At 48.1% G+C, this 21,699-nt stretch overlaps 3 protein-coding genes across 7 annotated transcripts; 1 reads left to right on the top strand and 2 right to left on the bottom strand.

The window, feature by feature from the left end:
• The first annotated feature begins 82 nt into the window (after positions 1-82).
• Positions 83-6,816, top strand: CIB3 (calcium and integrin binding family member 3). 2 transcript variants are annotated; one of them, XM_042887250.1, is made up of 7 exons: positions 83-566; positions 727-836; positions 1,138-1,172; positions 1,999-2,488; positions 2,849-2,996; positions 3,894-4,089; positions 4,580-6,816. In XM_042887250.1, exons 4-7 carry the CDS (start codon positions 2,474-2,476, stop codon positions 4,599-4,601), a joined length of 381 nt encoding a protein of 126 aa, XP_042743184.1. In that variant the 5' UTR covers positions 83-566; positions 727-836; positions 1,138-1,172; positions 1,999-2,473; the 3' UTR covers positions 4,602-6,816. The 2 variants fall into 2 exon arrangements, with proteins under 2 accessions (XP_042743184.1, XP_042743183.1); XM_042887249.1 differs by having other exon boundaries at positions 705-836.
• Positions 5,392-12,662, bottom strand: RAB8A (RAB8A, member RAS oncogene family). The gene is made up of 8 exons (XM_042887248.1): positions 12,503-12,662; positions 12,209-12,269; positions 11,949-12,009; positions 11,583-11,660; positions 11,100-11,189; positions 10,325-10,390; positions 10,065-10,115; positions 5,392-9,347 (listed from the first exon to the last, which is right to left on the bottom strand). The coding sequence occupies exons 1-8, from the start codon at positions 12,624-12,626 to the stop codon at positions 9,255-9,257; spliced, it is 624 nt and encodes a 207-aa protein (XP_042743182.1). The 5' UTR covers positions 12,627-12,662; the 3' UTR covers positions 5,392-9,254.
• Positions 12,663-13,076: 414 nt separating this feature from the next.
• TPM4 (tropomyosin 4) lies at positions 13,077-20,899 on the bottom strand. Of its 4 annotated transcripts, none has more exons than XM_042887254.1 (9): positions 20,602-20,899; positions 18,189-18,314; positions 15,797-15,930; positions 15,363-15,480; positions 14,980-15,050; positions 14,653-14,728; positions 14,214-14,276; positions 14,069-14,138; positions 13,084-13,194 (listed from the first exon to the last, which is right to left on the bottom strand). In XM_042887254.1, the coding sequence occupies exons 1-9, from the start codon at positions 20,713-20,715 to the stop codon at positions 13,112-13,114; spliced, it is 855 nt and encodes a 284-aa protein (XP_042743188.1). In that variant the 5' UTR covers positions 20,716-20,899; the 3' UTR covers positions 13,084-13,111. The 4 variants fall into 4 exon arrangements, with proteins under 4 accessions (XP_042743190.1, XP_042743188.1, XP_042743187.1 ...); XM_042887253.1 differs by lacking the exon at positions 13,084-13,194 and adding an exon at positions 13,403-13,624 and having other exon boundaries at positions 20,602-20,895; XM_042887256.1 differs by lacking the exons at positions 18,189-18,314; positions 20,602-20,899 and adding an exon at positions 17,495-17,653 and having other exon boundaries at positions 13,077-13,194.
• Positions 20,900-21,699: the final 800 nt, after the last annotated feature.

Genomic DNA, 21,699 nt, shown 5'->3' with positions numbered 1-21,699 from the left:
AGCCACGGCGCTGAGGTCAAAACCGCTGCAGCCCGACCGCGCGCCCCGAGCTGCCCGTCCCGACCCGCCCCGTTCCGCTCCGAACCGACCGAAAGCCAATCGCTGCCGCTTGTCTTAAGGCGCCGGGGTGAGCTGTAGTGCTGCTGCCAGTTCTGCCCTCGCGTTTCACATTTAACTCACAGTTCTGTTCTTAAGTATGAACGATGCATCCTGTCATATTTTCAGTGCAAAGCCATATACGGGCCTGTATATATGTCAGCTTGTCACACTAATGGCCATTTACTAGAGATAATGCGTGTTAATGGAGGAACAGGGGGCCAAGAGGATTGTACAGATGTTGCCCCAAGTACAGCTGACATCAGTGTGTGATGTGGAGAAAAACGAGACAGGAGAGGCAGCGCTGGCAACACTGCGAGCAGCTCCGAGCACTCGGTGCCGGCTCTGAGCGAGGAGAGGCATTGCCAGTTGTCGGGCAGTCTGCCGTACGAAGGCACGGAGATGTGCTGCCCACCAGAAGCATCAGCGCGGCTCAGTGCTGTAACATGAGGCTCTGCGCACACAGGCAGGTGAGTGATGCTGGATAAGAGCCGTGAGTAGCCAGACTGGAGATGTGATGAAGTGCTCCTATGACGGCTGTTTGCGGCCTGTGGAATAGGGAAGCTGGTTATTTGATCCTCTGCTTTACCCGAACCTCATTGTTGCAGCTTTTAATATCTGAATATCCAGGCCTCCTATAAAAGTGACTGAGGAAAGAATGATGGGACAATCAGCGTTCAGAGCTGGACATGGGCAACAAGCAAACCATTTTCACTCCAGAGCAGCTGGATGCATATCAGGTACAAAACAAACCAAGTGAGTCTTTAGACAGAACACTGAATAATGGTGTTGCTGCTGTTTTTTTTAAACAACCTCTTTAAAAATTAGTAACTAAGAGCATTGAATTACAGTGGAGATTTTAGTAAGATACTTTGGTAAGATTCTTACATCAAGAAAGGTTATAAAGTATTCCTAATTATGTACAAAAAGAAAGAGTATTGATCGTCGGCCACGTTATCATTCTGTTTGAGGCACTGTAGTGGAAGAGTCAGGGCCAATGAGTGCTAAAAAGTGCTATTAATATGATGCCTTATTTCACAGGACTGCACATTCTTTACAAGGAAAGAAATTCTGAGGTGAGTCTTGTGTGTTCTGTGTGTAAAATACAAAGATTGCTGCAAAATAGATTATATAAAAGATGAAGTACATTCAAAAGTATTTTTAATGCATTTATACAAAATTGAAGTCATACATTGGACAATGTGAGCTTTTTTCTTTTTTTTTAATGTACAAAAACTACCTATGCAGTCTATCATAAATGAATCCAGTGTTTTAAATTTTCTGTGAAGGTAACATCTCTACACCATAAATATAACAAGGTGTATTTTAGTGTATATTTTGCTGCTGACACCCATGTGCCCCTCATTTCGTTTTAGGACAAGCGCTTCAAAGCGTCCTGTTGTACCTCGGGACATGTTGCCTGTTTTAAGAAGTCATTAATGATTGTATCAAATTTTATTCACATTTCCTTCATGTAAATAATCAGCAGCAGTTACTCGGAGGCTCTTTTTTCTCAAAGCCTTTGTGAACTTCGTCAAGTGCTGCATTCAACCTCTGGCCAAAGGATCTGGTGTTCTGTTCCTATAGGACTAAGACTTTTCACTGAAAACAACTCTTTGGTTTCTGCACCTCTCAAGTGGTCATCAGGCATTGCTTGCTAATTTCTCTGAAGCATGGAGTATGAGTGACAATTTTGTACAGAATATCCCCCTTTAGAACTTTGATGTCTGTGTACGAATTAAATATTGAATAAAATACAAAAGATTCTGTAATAACTGAAATTTCAATCTGCCTTTCCTTGTAGTAAGTAGATGCCAGAGCCATAAGTGTGTCATGAATAAGACATTTATTATTGATAAGAACCCCTTTTAAAATTCTAACCTATTGTTTTGTTGATAACAGCTATGAATGGGATCTTCACACACACAAAGGGATGAGGAAAATAGCAAGCTGACAAAGTGCTGATACATTCAGATGACTGTGCATACATTCTGTCTCTGAACCTGACCGCTATGGAAAAAGTAGAGATACCTGTGGTGAATGAAAACCTGTTAATCTGTTCTGAAAGCCCGAGGGCTTTGTGTTTATCACCAGTTTCACTGTGCTGCTTTTTTAACGTTGTCTCTTCCACTGACGTCAACTACAGAGTACAATAAATGTTATTTAGGGACTGGTTCCATCCTGGCAAAGGATGCAGAGTGTGAAGAACAGGTAAGGCAAACAGTCGTTCTCAGAGGTCTGACAGCTTGTTCCCTCAGCCAGCCTTTCTCTCTCTCTCAGGCTGTTCCACAGATACAGAGATCTGGCCCCGCAGCTCGTCCCACTCGACTACACCAGCAGGCCCACAGTGACACTTCCCTACCAGCTCATTGGCAGCATGCCGGAGCTGAAGGTACGCAGCAAGGAGCACAACTGGAATCAAGTGACACAATTCAGTTCAATCGACCATTTTTAATAATTCATCCAGTTCTAATTACTAAGGGGACGAAATACAAATACATTTTGCTTACTAAAGTCAAGCCTTTCTGGAACCTTCTAATGATTTCCTGAAAACACCCAGAAAGTGCACAGAGGTTAAAGAAGGCAGCAGCTGTGCCTAACAGATTAGACAAAAACATAATAGCAGAAAAAAGGAGTATTTGCCTGACGAAAAGGGGTTACCAGAAAAATTACTGGGCACCAGTTTTCTTATCTGCACTGAAATAAATGTCATAGGGACGACCTTCCCTCAGTGCTGTGTTCTGTTTCCCAGGACAATCCGTTCCGCCAGCGGATCGCAGAGGTTTTCTCAGAGAGCGGAGATGGCAATATGACTTTAGATGACTTTTTGGACATGTTTTCTGTGCTGAGTGAGATGGCTCCCAGAGACCTGAAAGCTTATTATGCTTTTAAAATTTATGGTGAGTGACCCAGGCAAACAGAACCAAAACCAAAAAAAGGGAACGTGGAGGAAAAGCTGCAGCTGTGCACAGGAATGCAAAATGATCCATTTTGTGACTGTAATGGTTTCTAGTTTGGTATGTCTTCATACAGCATTTCTCTCTGCTTACATTTGAATGCCCACTCTTTCTCCTAGAAACTTCTGGACCCTTTCATCCTATTGTCTCTTATTTATTTGGGATTAGGATTTACTAAAAAATTTGCAAACTGAAAGTATCTTCAGCTTTCAAGAACTGATAAAACATGTAAGAAACAGTTCTGTCTGAGAAGCTGCTTTGAAAAGTGAAAGGGAAGGGATTTGGCTGCCCACGAAGCGGTGGGGTTTGGGCTGGGTTTGGCTGTGAGGGGGAGATCACGCCTCCAGCGCTTTTCTCTAAGGGCAAATTCATTTGTTGTTACTTTCCCCAGGATCAGCCACAGCCAAACAGACAAAAAAACCCCACAACCAATCGAAACAAAACCCACAAAACAACTTTTTTTTCTTACATTAAGTAGTACACGATTGAGCACAGCCTTTAAGTGAACCCCACCAGAACTGGACAGCTGTTATCTTCCCTTCTGCTCTTTCGTGCCTCTAGTTCAGTAGTGCTCATTTGCTAGAATAGCTTAATTATGGCTTGACTATAATTAACCACTGCGCTATTTACGATTGTTACCTTTGGTACAACAGGGAGACACAAGATTGTTATTTTGTTGCTACATGTTTATACCAACACACATCACTTCCCTTCTCGTTTGATCGCTCTAAAACGAATCGTTACTTGCCTGGAAACCAAACCCTTCCTATTGGCTCTTGGCAGTCAGCCATGCGGAGTGCTGTTTTTCTCACTCTGAATTCTTTTTGTTTCTTCTGACAGATTTTAACAATGATGATTACATATGCAAATCAGACTTGGAGAAAACTGTGAACAAATTAACCCGCAATGAACTCACCCCAGAAGAAGTCAGCCTTGCATGCGAGAAGGTGATTTATGAAGCTGATCTGGACAACGACGGAAAGCTTTCTTTGGAAGACTTTCAGCATATGATAATTCGAGCTCCGGATTTCCTCAGGTAATATTGGATTTCAGTTTGTAGCACCCAACTGCTCTACTGGAAGCTGTGAAACACGCTTCGGCTGCTCAGTGGTTACAGATCTCTGCTCTTCCCTAGCAGTTTTGGTAGAGTTGCCCACCACAAAGACTGGGAAAACATGCATGAGAAAGCATGAAGGCTTGCATTTGTATTTCACTGTTGCTTTTCGAACCTCCTGTGTCCTTTTTACATGATAGAACCTCCTACTAACTGAGAAAGTTAATATTATCATGCAGGCTCCATTGATAAATAGCTGAGAAAAGCTCATTCAATGTGCAATGTGGCCCAAGCATGCTTTCTGATATATAAAACAGCATTCCAAATCTTGCATTTATTTAATGGAACAATTCTTTGCAAGTGATTTGAAAAATACTTTCCAACTTAAACTACAGTTTTAGGAGTAATGACAATGAATCCCTTTGAATGGAGTAAAGTGATTCGTAAGTGATTTTGCTTCCTTTTTTAACAGCACATTTCACATTCGAATCTGAACGTAGCAAAACATAAAGATGAGAGCGCTGCTTCTTGAACAGTTTGGAAGTGGAACCGGTCACAGAACTCACCTCCTTAAAAGGAAAAGTTCATCTTTATTGGATTTTCCCTGTTACTCCACAACAGTGTTTCTATGAAATTGCCTGTTCCCACCTCCTTCCCTCACCAAAGCAGTGATGTGGAAAAAAAATGTATTTTTTAAGCTGGGGAACCACCAGGTATGGGGCTGTATGAAATTACAGCTTCTTAAACAAAGGCCCTATGAAAATACCCTTATATCCATTAAAAACCCCACGTTACGGACTCATGCTGCATGCAGGAATCTCTGTACTGTTCCTACTGAACTTCTCCTTTTTCCCTGAGACAAAGCTAGCTCTAGGTTTAGGAAAACCTCCAGAACTTGGTTTTCCTCAGAGAACACAGACTGAGAAGGTGCTCAGCTCCAGTTCTGAGGTTCAGAGAATGCCACCTACTTCAAAAATAGATTCAAAAACAGGATGGTTAATCTAAACTGTGTAACCAGCTCCTCTGATGTCCTTTAACAGCCTTAACAAATGATTCAGTCAATCAACTGGCCCAACTATTCTCCTAGTGTGTCACTGACGCCTGATGCAGGTTCTAAGATGGATAAAGGGAAGATTTATTCAGAATTTACAATTTACAGCTTAAACAATTAAAAAAAAAAACAAACAAAACCAGATCCTATCCTGTGTTGGCACTCTTCCCTGTTTTTGGCAATAGTTTTCCACAAAAGGACCTGTGTTTTAATGATGAACCAGACTGATAAACTGATTTTTTAAAGTTCTCTTTTCATAAGAAGTTTATTTATGCAGTGCTCAGGGTCCTGTACAGAGTAAAAACATACATACTGTAATAAACAACAGTTCTGTCTTTCATACAAACATCAAAATCAACGTGGGAAAGGTGGCAGCCAAGAGTGGGCCTTCTAAGCGCAGTTTACAGTTGCTTATGAAAATATTGCGAGTGTTAAATTCCCCTCAGAACGAAGTCATGAGTCCCAGCTCACGCTCAGCTCAGAGCTCAGTTCCTGCAGGGGCTGGAGAGCAGCCTGCTGCACTTTGATCAGCTTCAGAAGACAAAAACTCCAAGCATCAGTGAAAGAAATGGGTCAAAGAATAAAGCAGCCTGAAATAATCAGACTGCGATTACCATTAATGTTCCATCGAACAGAGCTTTATTTCATCTATAAATGAAGACACACCTCAGTCACCATTCTTTCCAAACCCCTGTGAACTTGTAGCAGAAATGGAGACCATTCTTTCAGCGGTCATTTGTCCATTTCCCCTCCAGCATAACCTCCATCCATTTCATGTCCAAGAAAACAAGAAATCCCGGCAGCTTTTGAGCATGAGCATCAGCCAAACCACCACCACAGCAATAAAACCCCTTACAGTTGTCAGTAAGATGATTACTATCCCACACGAAAGGAGACCAAATAATTCCCAGCAGCAGCAATGAGACTTACAATAATCCATAGGATTTATAAATCTGAGGCTGAAAGCCTGATGGCAGCACGAGGCTCTGATGTCGTGGGACATGAGATGTGCTATCAGCACAGGAACTGGACAGGCAGCGTCAGCACTGCAGCAGCAGTTCCAGCATGCACTGCAAATCAGCTGACAGGTCTGCACCCAAAAGGGTGAAATCTATCCAGCATGCTGCAACCAGCCTCCAAAGTAAGGTCAACCACAGAATGCTACGATCCTCATCGAAGTAAAGGAATTTGAGAACATGCTCAAAAATGGGTTTGTTTCTCTACAAACCAAGTGTTAACTGATTACCTGGCATTTTAGTGATATTTAGATGTAGAAAATGTGTGGCAAGCACATTCTCAGCTTTTCAGATCTACTTAAATTCCTGTTTTATAGATTCTGTATCCAATTTCAGATTTGTTCTTAGTTAATGAAAGCTTACATATAAATGCATTCCTGCATTCGGAGACACAGAACCTTTTTGAACATTGTGTTTTTGTAATGTTCGTGCTTAAGAAAACACAGTAATTAAATTACGTGATGGAAACGTCAACTACATGTTGTATTTATGCCAGATTTGATGTCAGCATTTGGCAACACGTAGCCAAGCAGAAATGCCACTGCGGCGTTTTTAAGCTCTCCCTGCCCCATACTTGCATTCTAGGTTTCATATTGTTTACACTGCTTCCATTTCTGCATGGAGTGCAGACTGCAGGAGCACAGCGATGGCTGCAGGTCGCAGTGACTGCACAAATTCCTGAGATTGGGCAGTAACACAGCTGTTCACTGAGCAAAACCCATCGGATCAGAAAAGGAAATCATGCTGTAAGTTGTATTATATCGACACGGGCAACAGCCAGCGTAAGTTTGACCAAAGGTGTTCACAGACAAAGAGCTTTTAATGCAAAAGGGTGACATAAGATTTAGCAAATGGAGGCTGACAAACAACGTGGTTTGTAAGTTAATGCGGTATTTCTTTCCTATCTGAAGGCAAACAACTGAGATGCTGTCCGGGGCAAGGCCTGCTGTCGTGGTGCACAGCCTGCTGACAGCAGGGCAGACTGAGCACTGATTTGCCCAGTCACTTCCTGACGTAACTCTGGCTGCAACATCTGGCTACATTAAAAGGGGTGGCAGGATGTGAGACAATCCACGTGTACCACTAAGCCAGAAACAAAACATGAGGCAGATCTGATTTAAGCACCTCAACTCGGCACCATAAGTCCTTGCAGTCTTTTTTTCTTAAAAAAACCCCCAAACATTCTTATCTCAGGGTAGCAGCAGTGCTTGTCCAGGCTGTCCCTCTGTAGGAACTGTCCTTTGAAGCACCAGAAGGTTCTTCAGTGCCTTTATGTGATTTTATCCTACCAGAACATCTGTGTCCCACTGACTGTGCTGCACTGTCACCAAGTCCTCACGCTAAAAAGCCACAAGCAAACAAAACAAACATTACAAGGTTCTGCTTGGAGGAAGGTTTCACATATAAATTTAATAATGAACAGAGCTCATTTTAATCTGCTATTAAAAACAAGTTGGTGGCATTTAAAATGCATTTTTAAGCCAGTAACTCACACGGTACAATTTCCTTTTTCCTTTTAGAAAGCAGGCAGTATTCCTGGTGAGTTCAGCTGCATGCTGCAGATAAGTTTAAAAATCTATCAGATTTATAATTAACTCCAGTAACACTTAAGAGTGCTCCTCTGAGGCCGAGACAGATTACCAGAAAACTGAAGAAAACAAAGCTGGTAAGTAATCATTATTAAATCATTAACTTTAAAGTGAGCTTTAATTTTATCCTTAAGTGCAGTTTTCAATGTAAACAAAGCAGCACATGAACAGTTCCAGTGAGTTGCAGGACACAGCTGATACGTTCGCTTGGGTTAAATATACCATAACTCCAATTACTGACAGCAGACTTCTAAGCACATTGCTCTTACTGGCTCCTTTTATTAATCTAATTAGTCAGGCTTACAGCCTCTCAAATGAGAGCAATTAGTTACCCAGGTGCTTTACTAGGCTGTTACATTTTATACAATGGAATGTAATCGACGTGTTGGTAAGAATAAATATTTCCACTGAGGACTAAACATCATTTGCATTGATGCATGCTATTAACAGGTTGCTGCTGCTTGAAATCTGCAATGATCAATACATGGCAGCAAGGCAAATCTCAGCTTTAAAAGTTTGTTTTCAGAAAGTGTTCATATGTGCAACATTTATTTGCATATGTGAGCAAGTGTGCATCAGATCACACAGCTGGAAGCAGTGCAAGACATTTTCTGGTCACAATTTATAACTAGCTTCTACATCAGGACAGATCGGGGGCCTTTTCAACTAGAGAAGGAAGAGCTGCTCCCTGGGGTGTCCAGGTGGGATACGTGTCCCTGGGGGCTGTTTCCCCAAAAACCGAGTGCAGAACATCTGCAGCTCTCCTGCTGGATGTGCAGCCCGCTTAATTAAGTCTGGTCATCTGTAACCCAGCTAAAGGAACTCCTGGCAGTGCGGAACCAGCACCCCTACAGCACACTTTGCTTTCCCTAAAAAACAGATTCCTTTCAATTTCCTTTAAACTCCACTTGTACTCATGGATTGTCTACAACAACACAGCTGAGTAAGAAGAGCAGCTCGAGGAGTTGTCTCCCTAGTAGCAAGGAGTTGTGCAGAAAGCTTCCTTATAGCCTCTGGGAAGGCGCAGCCCGGACTGCCTACGTGAGTGCATTCATCGTTGCTTTGCTGCAGCTGCTTTATATGCATCCAGACACAGATCTGCAGATGTACCAAGTACATGCACCTGTACTTTATTGATATTGGCATTTCAGTTTCTGATTTTGATTATAACTTCATCTTTCTAATTTGGATACGCTAGAGATACAAACAGTGAGATTGAAGCCTGTCAGCAGAGGTGCTCTTACAGGTCACGTTCGATCTGTGCTCCTCTGCCACACAATGCCTGCCCAGTGGCAATCTGACAAAAATAAACTTGTTTCATCTCCAAAATTGAAGAGTCAGACAATTACTAAAATAAACAATTTCTTATTCAGATGGTCACAGAGTGACAAGGTTTGCTGGAAACGCTACAGTCCACAGACAGAGAAGTCTCACTCAGAGCAGGCACAGTCCAGTTGGGCTGAGCAGGCGCTCAGATTAAGGCTGTGTCCCTCACAGAAGAACACATCGGAAAAAGCTGCTTTTCTTTTGCTGGTCTGGTGTGATTTTGACTCCCTGGTTGCTGCCCTGTGGGCTATTGCCTTCCTGAAGATGCAAAGAATTTCAGTTACTTATTTATACTTAACAGCTTCTACTGCCTATATTTCAACTCTACGTTTTGATGAATCAAATCTGTAATTATACAAAAAATATTACTAGAAATCAGCAGGAGCTTTCACTCATTTATTTGACCCTTCGGTTGCATCAGCCTCTGTGAAAAGTCAGAGCTGCACATCCTACTTTTGGCTTTGACCAACAAGCACAGAGCCTGCTCTCCTTTCCATCAAGCCAAAGACAGCAGAGACCACAAAAGTTACAGGACGTGTTTGGTTTGTGCTCAGTACGTCAGGGTGTTGGTACAAGTAGAAGTGATGGGATTTTCTTCATGAAATGAAGCTAACAAAGTGTGAAGCAGACCTTCCATACTCTAACCTTATACCATTCACTTTTCCTGACTGCAGGAGCAAGAAATACCGTTAGCAGCTCTCCTCTACCACTCATGTGGCTTTCTAAAAAACACACTGAAAAATTTTGTTCAGAGAACATCAACCACTGCAGCTGATTCGTGAAATGCAGACACAATGGTTTATAAGCCATGGGCAGAGCACAGCTCACTGAAACTAAAGACAACCTCTGTGACCTTCAGCGCGTTCTGGTCAGAGGCCACGAGAGGCCATTTGCTGTGATGCAGTTCTTGGTGTTAATTCTTACGTTTTTTCCTCTCCATTTAAACACAGCTTAGCCTAAGTAGAAGTCACTTACCAACTTCTTGTCCATTTTTGCTTTGATATCTCTGGCAAGAGTGAAAAATGCCTGCATAAGGAAAACAGTTGAAGGAATGCAGTTAATAAAACACGCTCTTAGCTGTTTTGTTTAATAATAATCTGCCCTCCTGACTTTAGTAGCCCATGTGAAGTATCTGCAGTTGAGTTTCGCACCCAGTCAAGAGGGGCAACTGCTCTTACTGCTGATCTGCACACTTTATAAGATAATAAATACAAGAGAAAGGTTGCAGTACTTACATTCTCTATGTTTATATTTGCTTTTGCGCTGGTCTCCATGAATTTAATTCCAAAGCTCGCTGCAAGCTGAACAAAAGCAGGTTTGGTGTTAGTTGGGTGGCTGCAGGAATGGCCATAAATGCAATGAACAGCCATTCCTAAATGCTCTTCTTTCTTTGGCTGACAATTCAGCCAGTTACTTGGCATCTAACATGTCTCAAGCAGATAATCCATCAGCATTCTACACAGACTCATCTTTTTGTTGGACTGGGAAAATATTTTGCAACTGCAGCTTGGGAAGCATTCAGGAGCTGCACTCAGAAGTACCAGTGAGCCACTGAGGAAGCACACACACAGTAATGAATGCTGCTCTTACACTCTGACAGCTCTGTCAGCACACCTTAAAGTGGGGACACTGCGGGGCAGGAGGTGCATTCACTGCACGGACCAGGGAATGATAGTAATGACTGCTTCAGAAGTGGGAAATTAATGAATAAAAGGTATTTTAATGTTCATAAAGAGGACTTCATTGCTCAGCTCAGGAGAAAGTGCATGAAGACCAAATCCAAGAGGGAACATCACCATGCCTCAGTTCTCTGAGAAGAACTGCATCACTTCAGACCAGGTTCTCCTGAGGCTGCAGCACAGACTGCTTCTGCTCAGGCAGCAACTGCATCAGTGCTGGCAGGAGGGAACTCAGCAGGCTTTACAGACACCCCGGAGCACCGCCTTCGCACGCTGCCTTCACCCTCAGCACCCGGGCGCAGCACAACGGGGCGCAGCCTGTGGCACTTACCTTCTCCCCTTGCTCTCTGGAAACTTGTCTTTTGTCATTTGCATCACATTTGTTCCCAAGGATCATTTTTTCGACGTCTGGAGAGGCATGCTGAGATAGAAACAGATAAAAGAAAGGACTTCTGCTTATGTCTTACAAGTACTGCCAAAAGATGAGGTGTCCATCAGGAACTAAAAATGGACACGCTGGTGCTAAGCACTCTCTGTAGGTGTCTGAGCTGCACAGCATCTGACCCCAGCACTGCACTGCAGGCACCGACTGCTCCGTGCTCAGCTCTGAGCTCACTTGTGCCAGGAAAACAAAATCAAAAGCACGCTCTGTACGCACGCACAACAAATTACTGTTAGCCAATGCATTCCGGCAGTTATTCCTGATTTTCTTTTCTACTTTGAGTTTGAAAGCAACATTTCTGAAGTATTTAGTTTCTAACTGCTTTTGGAAGGAGAAACAGCACCTTTAACATCAAGTAAACAGAGGAATTACCTCTTCGATGTTCCTGACCCAGTTCCGAATGTTTTCGAAAGACTTTTCATTGGTGATGTCATAGACTAACATAATGCCCTAAGGAACAAGGAGACAGATACCTCTTTCAGCGACCACCAGTCTAAGCAGCAGTTAAAAGACCCGTCCGTATCAGAAGGGACAGATAAAGAAGAGCTGTTTCAGCACAACCCGGAACGTCAGCGCGCGCTGTGCGACGCGGCGACGGGGCGTGAGCTCGCACTGAGTCACGGCGGCCGCCCAGCGCCCAGCGCCCGGCACCGCACCGGCACTCGGCCAACTGCAGGGCGGTTCCGCCCGCAGGCCGCGCTCTCTGCTGGAGCCGAACCGCCCGCGCCGCGCTCCTACCATGGCCCCTCTGTAGTACGCCGTTGTGATGGTGCGGAATCGCTCCTGCCCGGCGGTATCCCTGCAAACAGACAGAACGGGGGCTCGCTCACCTCCCACCTCAGTGCTCACATCGCGCGGCGGCGTTCACGTGCACTAAAACTGCTTTTGTTTTGACGACAACCAGCTGCCGAAAAGCAAAACCGCACGCAAAAGTAACGGCGCTACGCCGCAGCACCGACACCGGCTGTCAACGCGTGGAGCTCATAAACGAGCCTTACCATATCTGCAGCTTGATTCTCTTGCCATCTAGCTCTATAGTTCTAATCTTAAAATCAATGCCTGGAACGAGAAACAACTGAATTACTTTTACTTTCTACAGAGAACCAAACAAGGTTTTCCCTCTGGTACCCCCGCTCCGGCTTCGCCGCCTTCCCACGAGGAAAGCGAGCGGAGGCCGCCCGGGGAGCCGGGCTTCGGGCCGCGGCTCAGCGCCGCAGGGAGCGAGGCGGCCCGCACCGCACAGCTCGGCAGCGCCGCCCGCGGGGGCTGCGGCACCACTCGGCCCCGCGCACCGATGGTGGAGATGAAGGTGGCGTTGAAGGCATCCTCGGAGAAGCGGAAGAGCGCGCACGTCTTCCCCACGCCCGAGTCGCCGATGAGCAGCAGCTTGAACAGATAGTCGTACGTCTTCGCCATGTTCCCGGGCGCCGCCCCTGCGGCACCGCCCGCCCCCCGCGCCGCCTCACGGGCCGCACCCGCCGCCCGTCACCGCCCGCAGCGCGCCGATTGGTCGAGCGGAGCGCCGCGTCGCCGCCGAACCCGGGGGGCGGAGCCCCGAGCCGCCGCTCCATTGGACTCCGCTCGCGGCGTAAGCGGCCGCGCGATTGGTCGCGCTCCCCGCCGCGCGCGCCCGGCGCGACGTCACTTCCCGCCCCGGGCGGAAGTCGAAGCCGGAGGGAGGGGCCGGGGCGCGCGGGCAGCGTCACGTGGCGTGCCGGCTCGTGACGTCACCCGAGGGGCGGCGCGGCGCAAGGAGCGGAGCGGCGGGGTTACGAGAAAAGCGTTTAATGCGCGCGGCGCCCCGCGGAACCGCGCCGGGCTCCGGTGTGTCGGAGCGCTGGGGGCGGCGGGGACGCGCTGAGGGCGGGCGGCGCTTTCGGGCCGCGGGGTTCCGCTCGGCGTCATATACAGTTCAGTTCGTTTAACGTCTGGTCCAGCGTCTGGTGCAGCCCCAGGTTCTCCTCCTTTGCTTGAGCGAGTTTGTCTGGTGAGAAGGGAGAAAAGAATAGACTTAAAACAGACGATGCGGCTTTGCTCCTCGAATTAAAAACGTACCGTGAGATTCACGGGAAACAACGCGGCTTTTCTTTTGCCGTCGCTCTCACAATGAGGTGCTGCTGTATTTACTTACAGCGTCATCACTGCTGTATTTTCAGCGGGTTATAAGGAAAGAAAGCCCCAAAGCTGAAAGGTAGAGGGATCTGATTTTTATTGAGTTCTTACAGAGAAGGATCAGACCGAAGGATCGCTTTAGGACTGCACAGAACGGCAGGAATTACAGGCAGGAAGAGCATAAGAGATGCAGCAGGTGGCACCGCCGAGAGGAGCAAACTACAGCGAGGTCATGTCATTGAGCGCGTGGTCCAGCTCCTCGCTGATTGCTTTGTACTTCAGCTTCTGAGCGTACAGCTCGTCTGCCGGGCAGTGGAGAGCAGCCAGAGGGAAAGGCGGACAGCAGAGGGCACGAGGACAGGAGAAGGCAGCAAGCAAAGCAGTTGGAGGGGAAAACAAAAGACGAAAACAGATCTGTGATTGAGCAGCAGTGCGAAAGTAGGAATACGTAGAAATAAGCTGCCAGGCCAGGCGTTTCATCTGTGCTTTTTTAAATAAATCTCACCGTCATTTTTCAGTCATCAGGCTAACTAGCGTTATGATTTTGTTACTAATTGAAATGGTTCTTAAGATTCTACGTGTGTGAGTTGGCCAAAAAGTTTTGTTCACAAGGTTTTGAACGAGAATCTCTTCCAGAGCCACGAGGCAGCACAGCCTGCGCAGCCCACCGGGACAGCAGGGGGATGCTTCTGTCCTTTCCCAGTAAGATACAACACCCATTTTAAAAGCAATGCGTAATTCCATACCTTCCAGATCATCAATGGACTTCTCCAGTTTGGCAACTGTTCTCTCAGCAAACTCGGCACGAGTTTCAGCCTAGGAATATTAAATAGAATAACTGAGCGCTGCTAAAAAACGCCGCCAAAGCCGCCTGGGGAGGGCTGGACTCACCTCTTTAAGCTTGTCAGAGAGAATCTTGATTTCCTCTTCATACTTATCTTCCTTTTCCGAGTACTGTGGAAGCAATACACACTCCTGAAGGGCAGTTGCAGCAGCAATAGATGTTTATGGAAACGTGATCTATTTACAACTGCTTTCCTTTTCACAACAGCTGCATGCACTCTGCGCACTTCTGAGACACCTCAGACTCTGATTTCTGTACCATCACCGTGAGCCTGATGATGTCCAAACCACTTCATGCATCAATTTAGACTTTATTTTCTCGTGCAGCACAAAACAGCTGAATGCGCAGAGAGAGATGATGCAGCATTATTGATGGCCTCTTGGAACAGGAAGGCAGGTAACCCCTCTTCATTTCTTTGCATTTCTGTGCATTTTAATTACAGGTTTTGACCTTGTCCCCATCCTGTAGTTTACTGAAAGAACCAACCTTTTCAGATTGAGCTTCCAAAGACTTCAGATTGTTTGTAACATTCTTCAACTCCTCTTCAAGGTCACTACATTTACTACAGGCCAAAAAAAAAAAAAAGAAAAGAAAAGAAAGTAGAGGTCACCACTCTGCTGCAGTTTGATTTTACTTAGAAGAAGTCTAAAAATATATGTTTAAAAAAAAAAAAATAGTTAAGTTTGAAAGCAGGAAGTTGGGCACATGGGGCACAAAGCCATTTCCAAGCACTGTGTGCTCCCCCATGAGTAGATTTTTCCCTCGAGATGTTTGAGCCTCCATTCTAAACCTGCAGCTGTGTAAACTACTCACACTTCGGACACCTCTGCGCGCTCTTCAGCTCTTTCCAACTCCCCCTCCAGAATCACCAGCTTGCGGGCAACCTGAGAAGAGAGCACAGCGTTCACACGGCGCTGATCTGCCCCTGCTTCCCTTCTGAGCAGCGACAGCGCAGCGCAACGTTTGTGCACAAATGAGACACACATTTTTCCCAAAGTCAGACTTTGCAGTTTTTATAGAATCAAATACCTACAATGCTGCAAAAGTCACAATTAAAATTACTCCTTTTAGGGAGTATTCTAAAGGTGCACCATCACAGTGTGAGAAATGTACAAAAAATGATCAAAGCGAAGAACACCAATGTTGTCCTTGGGTCTCCCATCATTCTATCAGTTCCCCTTCTACACATTCCTCACCTCTTCATATTTGCGGTCGGCCTCCTCAGCAATATGCTTGGCCTCCTTCAGCTGCATTTCCTGAATTTCCATTTTTTCTTCATCTTTCATTGCTCTGTTCTCAATAACTTTCATTCCTCTGCAGAAGCCAAAGCAATTATGCTGACCGTAGAAACACTTTAGCAATTTTGTATCAAAAGCCCCCAAGTGGAATTCAATATTTGTAACCAAAAAGGGCCCCATTACAACCAACCCTCAGGTTCTTCCAAGCTGATAGAATTACTCATTTAAAGTAGTTTTAAAAGAGAAAAAAAAAGGCACCTGAAGTTCAGCGTCTGCAGAGCACGTTAGCACACGCAGATGCTGGAACGTTCTGTGTGTATTTGATTTTATCCTTTACACAAAATGAAAAGAAGGAAAGAGAGAAAGCGAGGGAAGCCCAAAGGGAAGGTTACCTCTCGCTCTCATCCGCCGCTTTTTCGGCCTCCTCCAGTTTCTGTAGGGCTGTGGCCAGGCGCTCCTGGGCCCGGTCCAGCTCCTCTTCCACCAGCTGGATGCGTCTGTTGAGCGCCGCCACCTCGCCTTCCGCCTGCAGACACAGCAGGGAGCTGAGCCCCGCGCCGCACCGCTGCAGCACAGCGGCTCTCAAACCCTTTTCCTCTCTCCCCGCTTTTTGTTTGTTTAAGCAATGGCATCTCAGGAATGTCAAGGTACACAGCACTGCTTCCCCCTTCCTTTTTTTGCTGGTACTCCTCATTCCTGGCACACAACAAAGGACCCAGCACTGATAAAAACGGACAGATCTACCTGCAGACCTCAAACTCAAACGTAATGCCTTGTTCCAAAGCCTTCATGTCTGGTTGTAAACTCTTGGTTCCATCACAGACTGATGGTACCGGCCCTGCACAATGAGCAGCAAATGCAGCCCTTCTGCTCAGCGAGGCAGGGCCAGCTGCAGAGTGAGGTGCTCTGCTTTGTAACAGAAATAGGGCAAAATTAAATACGTGCTGAAAATAAATCCTTTTCCATCACTTCCTGTGGTACTTAAGGAGCTGTGCAGCAAACAGTTTGGAATGAGGTCGGTGTCATTCAGAAAGCCAAGCAGCAGTTAACTGCTCATTCCAAAATCACTACACAACAAACGGAGATGCCTGCCTATGCACGATGCAAACAGATGAGCGTTCATAAAACATCGTGTTTATTAAGACACGGCTCCTTTAATCGCTTCATCTTTGAAGAGAAAAGCCATACTTTGGTAAGGCCGGGATCGCTCAGCTAATCAGTGTCGTGTGTCCCTAACCCTGTCGTGCCACCCTTCCCAGAAAGCAGCGCTGGGGGCTGCGGGCAGAGCGCTCCTCGTTACGGCTGCGCAGACTCCCGTGGCGGAGCAGCTCCCCGCCGCTTCCAGCCGCTCCTCAGCCCGAGGACGCGGTTTCCCCTCGTGAGGACGCTGGGAGGAGCTCAGCGGCCGACCCGGCTGGCAGCCGACGCCCGACTCCGGTCCCGAGCCGCCCGGGCTCTGGTTCGCTCCGTGTTTAACTTACTGGGTTCACACACAAGGCATCGCTCACGCAGCACTCTGGCATCCGGTCCGAGCACCGCCGCTTCTGGCTCCGGCCGGGCCGCTCCCACCGACCGCGATCCCGGAGCCGCGGCGCGGACCCTCGGGAGCCGCCCGGCCCCACCTCTGCCGCAGCCCGCGCTCCATATACGGTAAAACTAACTCGCCGACATGCGATAAAATAGCAGGAAGATGCCGTGCGGGCTGATCGCACACAGACCTAAGTGAAACCAGCTGTCCGGCCCCGGGAGAGCGGCACGCTGCTGGAGAGCTCCCATTTCTCAGGGAAAACCGGGAGGGAAAAGTTATTTTCCAGCAGTTCGGACATTTCCCAGCTGTGCCTGAGCCGGCGGCGCGGCGCCGGGGCGGGACCTCCCCGCCCGTTGTCATGCAGCGCTTTTTCCCAGCGAGCGGCCGCCCCGCCCGCAGCCCGCAGCCCGAGCCCGGCGCGGTGCCCGCGGTGGAGAGCGGAGCGCGGGGAGGTGCGGGGCGCACCGGGTGCAGCCAGAGAGAGAGCCAGAGACAGGAAGGAAGGAGCGGGCAGCCCGGAGAGAGCGACCGAGAGAGGCGAGCGGGCAGCCGGCGGTCTCACTTTCTCCCGCAGGTCCCGTTCCAGGTCCAGCTCCCGCTGCAGGACCTGGGCGCGATCCTCCGCCTCGTCCGCCTGCTGCTGCAGGCATTGGATCTTCCTCTTCACCGCTTCCAGGGAGCTCGGCGCGGCCATGGGCGCGGCGGGCAGGGCGCGCGGTGCTGCACGTGGCGGCGCGCGGCCCCGCGCCTTTCAATGGGCCGATGACGTCACGCGGCGGGAGGTGGGGTGGTGACGTCAGCAGAGGAGCGGCGCGCGGGAGCCCCGGCACGGCCGCGCCCCGAGGACGCCGAAGCGACGCCGGCCGCGTCCGGGCCCGTGGTGGCGCGGGAGGAGCGGAACCGGGCCCGGCAGCTCCGGGCGGTGCGGGGCGGGGCGGCGCGGTGCAGCCGTGTGCCGAGCGGAGCCGTGCGCCAAGCGGGGCCCCGGGAACGCGGCTCGCGTATAGCGGACGCCCCCCCGGCTGCCGAGCGGCTCCGTCCCTCCCGCCCGGCGCCCCGTGCAGTGCCGTGTGCCGCTGCGGCAGCGCGGGGTGCGGAGCGGGCAGCGCGGCGGGCGGCAGCCGGACGTACCTGAAACGTAGCGCCGCTTTCCCGTCCCCTGACCGAGGTACTGCAACAAACAACGCCCGGTGATTCGCACCGGCCCCGTCCCACACACACAGCAAAGCCGGGCGCAGCCGGCTGTGGGTACATACATCCGTGGCCTTCTTTTCAGCCTGCTCCAGCTTTTCCTGGGCATCTTTCAGAGCCTCGGAGTATTTATCCAGCTCATCTTCGGTTCCTTTCAATTTTTTCTGCAGAGCTACCAGCTCGTCTTCGACCTTTCAAGAGAAAAAAAAGGAATTTGGATGGATTACCACAGAGACGTGGCTACAACTTCTCCCTTAGTTTTCATATCATGGAGTCCCAGAAGACCCAGGGCCGGCAATGTCTGCCTGGCAGCGGATCCCAGGGAAGACGATTAAAGCACGCTGTCCTCTAGCAGCACAGGATGTAGCTCAGTGCAGAACTTGGCATCGTCCCCTTTACACCTCATTTGTGTTTTGGACTCCACAATATCCTGCAGTTCTACAGCGCATTTTACAATGTTTTAAAATTATGTCCTTGTGCTTGTTGTGACAGAATAACTCAGGACTGTTAGGAAACTCTTTGACTGTGGTACACTTCTAAGAACAGTTCTAAGCTCTAAGGACAGTTCTAAGGTCTAAGCCGTTCCCTGCTGCAGCTCTGCACATCAGAGGGGTGGTCAGAGGGCCCCAGACAGCCCCAACCTCCACCATCCCAGGTCCAACCTGGCCATCGAGGTGCTCTCCATCCCGCACCATATAAATCCATGCTGTGCACTACACAGAACTATTTATACCCTGCAGGGAGAGCGGTTAGTGACGAACCGCCTCACACTCCCAAGGAATTTGCATTATCAGGAGCTGCTGCTGATAAGGGTGCGCCTGCAGTCCATCTGCTCCCGCCTGCCATTTGCAATACAAAGCAGTTCAGTCCGTAGAGAAAACTGATTTAACCATTTGACTCTGCTTTCACCTAAATTTAGAGTGTCAAACAGTTCACTCTAAACAGTTCATGTTTCAGTACGTGTATCTTCTTCATTCTAGCATCCAGGACAGCTTTACCAGCATTCCTGGCAGCGAGCTGTTCTTCAACACAGCGACATTGCTGTACTTTTGTTTAGAATAACCTCAGTGTGAGAGCACTGAACACGCTCCCCTGGGTGCTTCAGCAGGGAACAGCAAGCAGGAGGAAGTGATGCTTCCTTCATGTATGACATTAAAATCCCTGTGTGCGCCTGTGTTAAAAAAACAGTAATAAAAGAGGTGGAAAACTGGGTACAATTCAGAGAAGAGAAGGCAGATCAAAGCCTTATTTCCTCTATTTCACCTTTCATTGCAGATTACCCTCATACTTAACAGTTCCCAGAGATGCGCCGTTCAGTCTGTAGGAAGTCACCTTTGCTAACTGCATGCAAAGCGCGGTTCAGCATCGCATCACCACTAACACTGAATACCATCTGCTGGGGCTGCTATGCCACTGAGCTCAGGAAGGGGGCCGGCGTTGCCCGGCAGAACCACATCTGAGCTGCATCTCTCAGGCTGTGGAAGATACAGCGACCGCATTCACGCGGTGCTGCGTGGAGCCTGGAGCCTCCGAGCGCAACAAAGAGATGAAGCGCTTTCCGTGAGCTGGGGTGGAGCAGGAAGGCGGCAGCAGTTCGCCTTTTTGGAAACTTTTTTTTGAGGCGCTTTAGCTACACGGATGGCCAATTAAAAATGTAATTACATCACCCAAAGATCTCAGATTGGACAGAAGAAACACTTGGCCAAATAATTATGTACACGGCAATCTGGAAGAAGCAGCAGAAAGAAACACATTTAGAGAATATAAAAAGATACGAGCATTCTTTTATAGAAGCTCAGTAACAAATTGGAACATGGTGAGCAAAACATTTAAAGATCATTCTGAAAGTATTACAGCTCAGAATTGAGGTAGGCACGCACCCAAAATAAAGACAAACAAAAAGCAATAGAATATGCAAATGCTATCAGTATAATTCAATTAAAATTAGGCCTTGCAAATTAAGGTATTTCTGATCATTGCTGACAAATCATAACACAGCACACCTACTGGCGAGTCGCAGCAGGCACCTCCAAAGGCACTGCGGGACCACAGACAAGTCAGCAGAACTTCATTAATTCACTTCAAGGAGAGGCTCAATTAACATCGGCTGACTTCAGACAGCATTAACTCTGTTCCTACAGGTGTTCAATCTACAGCTTTGACTTGAAGTTTTTCATGTCTTTTCAATGGAATCACGAGCAAACGAAAATTAAAGCAATTATGTATGATTTAAGAAAACTGAGACAAAATAGTCTTAAAAATCCGTAGCTAGTGCTAGCTTTGCAAAGACAGAAGAAACGATCATTAATACCCAACAATGGCCGTACAAGTTTAACATAATAAAAAGGCAAAAAATTCAAAACAAATTAACGGAGAACTGAAGCTCAAATTTTGTTCTCGGAATCAGAGTGCAGCACAGCACTTCACCATACTGATTTCCACACCACGTGCACAATCTGTGATTTTATTTCTACTTGCCTGCTTGCATTTGTCCTCAGCTGCCTTCTTATCCGTTTCAGCCTGCTCTGCTCTATCAATTGCATTCTCCTTGTCCAGCTTCAACATCTGCATCTTTTTCTTGATAGCTTCCATTGTTGCTGAAGGACAGGCTGAGTTTCTCACACAACCAAAAGAGTTCTGAAGAGTAAAGCTTTATGCTTTTGGGGCAGAGAAAGAAGTCGTGCCCAGCCGAGTCACAGGGAAACTGAGCTGAAGCGGCTGCAGGGAGCTTTAAACCTGGAGACCCCTGGACAAAACCCAGATCCGTGGGCCTCTATCTTTCACACGCAGCCTTTGTAAGGAATGAGCCAGAACACTCACTGGAGGAATCCTCGCCACTCCATCATCTCCTTATTTGGGCCCTTTCTTAAAGAGAGCACTGTTTCCATTTTTAAGCTTCTGACAAAGCAGAAGTGTTGACATGTGAGCGTGTGCTCGAAAGAAAGCCGCTCAGCGCAGCCGCTTGCAGGCAGCAGCCCTGCGCTGTGGGCACGGCCTGGCTGCGCAGCACAATGGGGCCTAAAAGCACCTGTTTGGATTCCTGCAACAGAAATCCACGCGTTACAAAACAAAGCACAGAACAGCCCTCAGGGGACACCTCAGGGGCGGGGGCCTAACAACGACCAAAGCCTTTATTAATCTAAGCTCCATACAGAACAGACGCCAGGCAAACGCCTCACAACACCCACAGGAGAAGCCAGCACCTCACGGGCACCACCACGCCGCTCAGCTTGCTTTTTGTGAGGGATTCTCAGCTTTCCCGATTCCAAATAAAAGCAAGGCTTTCACTGCTACAAGAAGCAAACCCTCCGCCCCGCCGATCCCCGCCGCCGCCTCACGAGGGCAGCTTCGCCCCCGACCCAAGATGGCGGCCGGGCAGCGCCGCGGGGCGGAGTTCTGGCGGCGCCAAGATGGCGGATGGGGGCGGTGGGACTACAGCTCCCGGAGCGCCGTGCGCGCCTCTCCACCGCGGAGCGGGGCGGCCCGGGGCGGTGCTGCCCGTCGGCCGGTGAGCTGAGCTTGCGGGATCGGTGTCGGGAACCCACGGCAGCGCTGCTCACCGCAGAGTCATAGGAT

Source organism: Lagopus leucura, unplaced genomic scaffold (assembly GCF_019238085.1).
Source record: "Lagopus leucura isolate 7727_CA_CO unplaced genomic scaffold, USGS_WTPT01 Super-Scaffold_100076, whole genome shotgun sequence".
Taxonomy (NCBI): Eukaryota; Metazoa; Chordata; class Aves; order Galliformes; family Phasianidae; genus Lagopus; species Lagopus leucura.
Note: the sequence above shows the minus strand (reverse complement) of the source record. Positions and strands in the feature narration are given on the sequence as shown.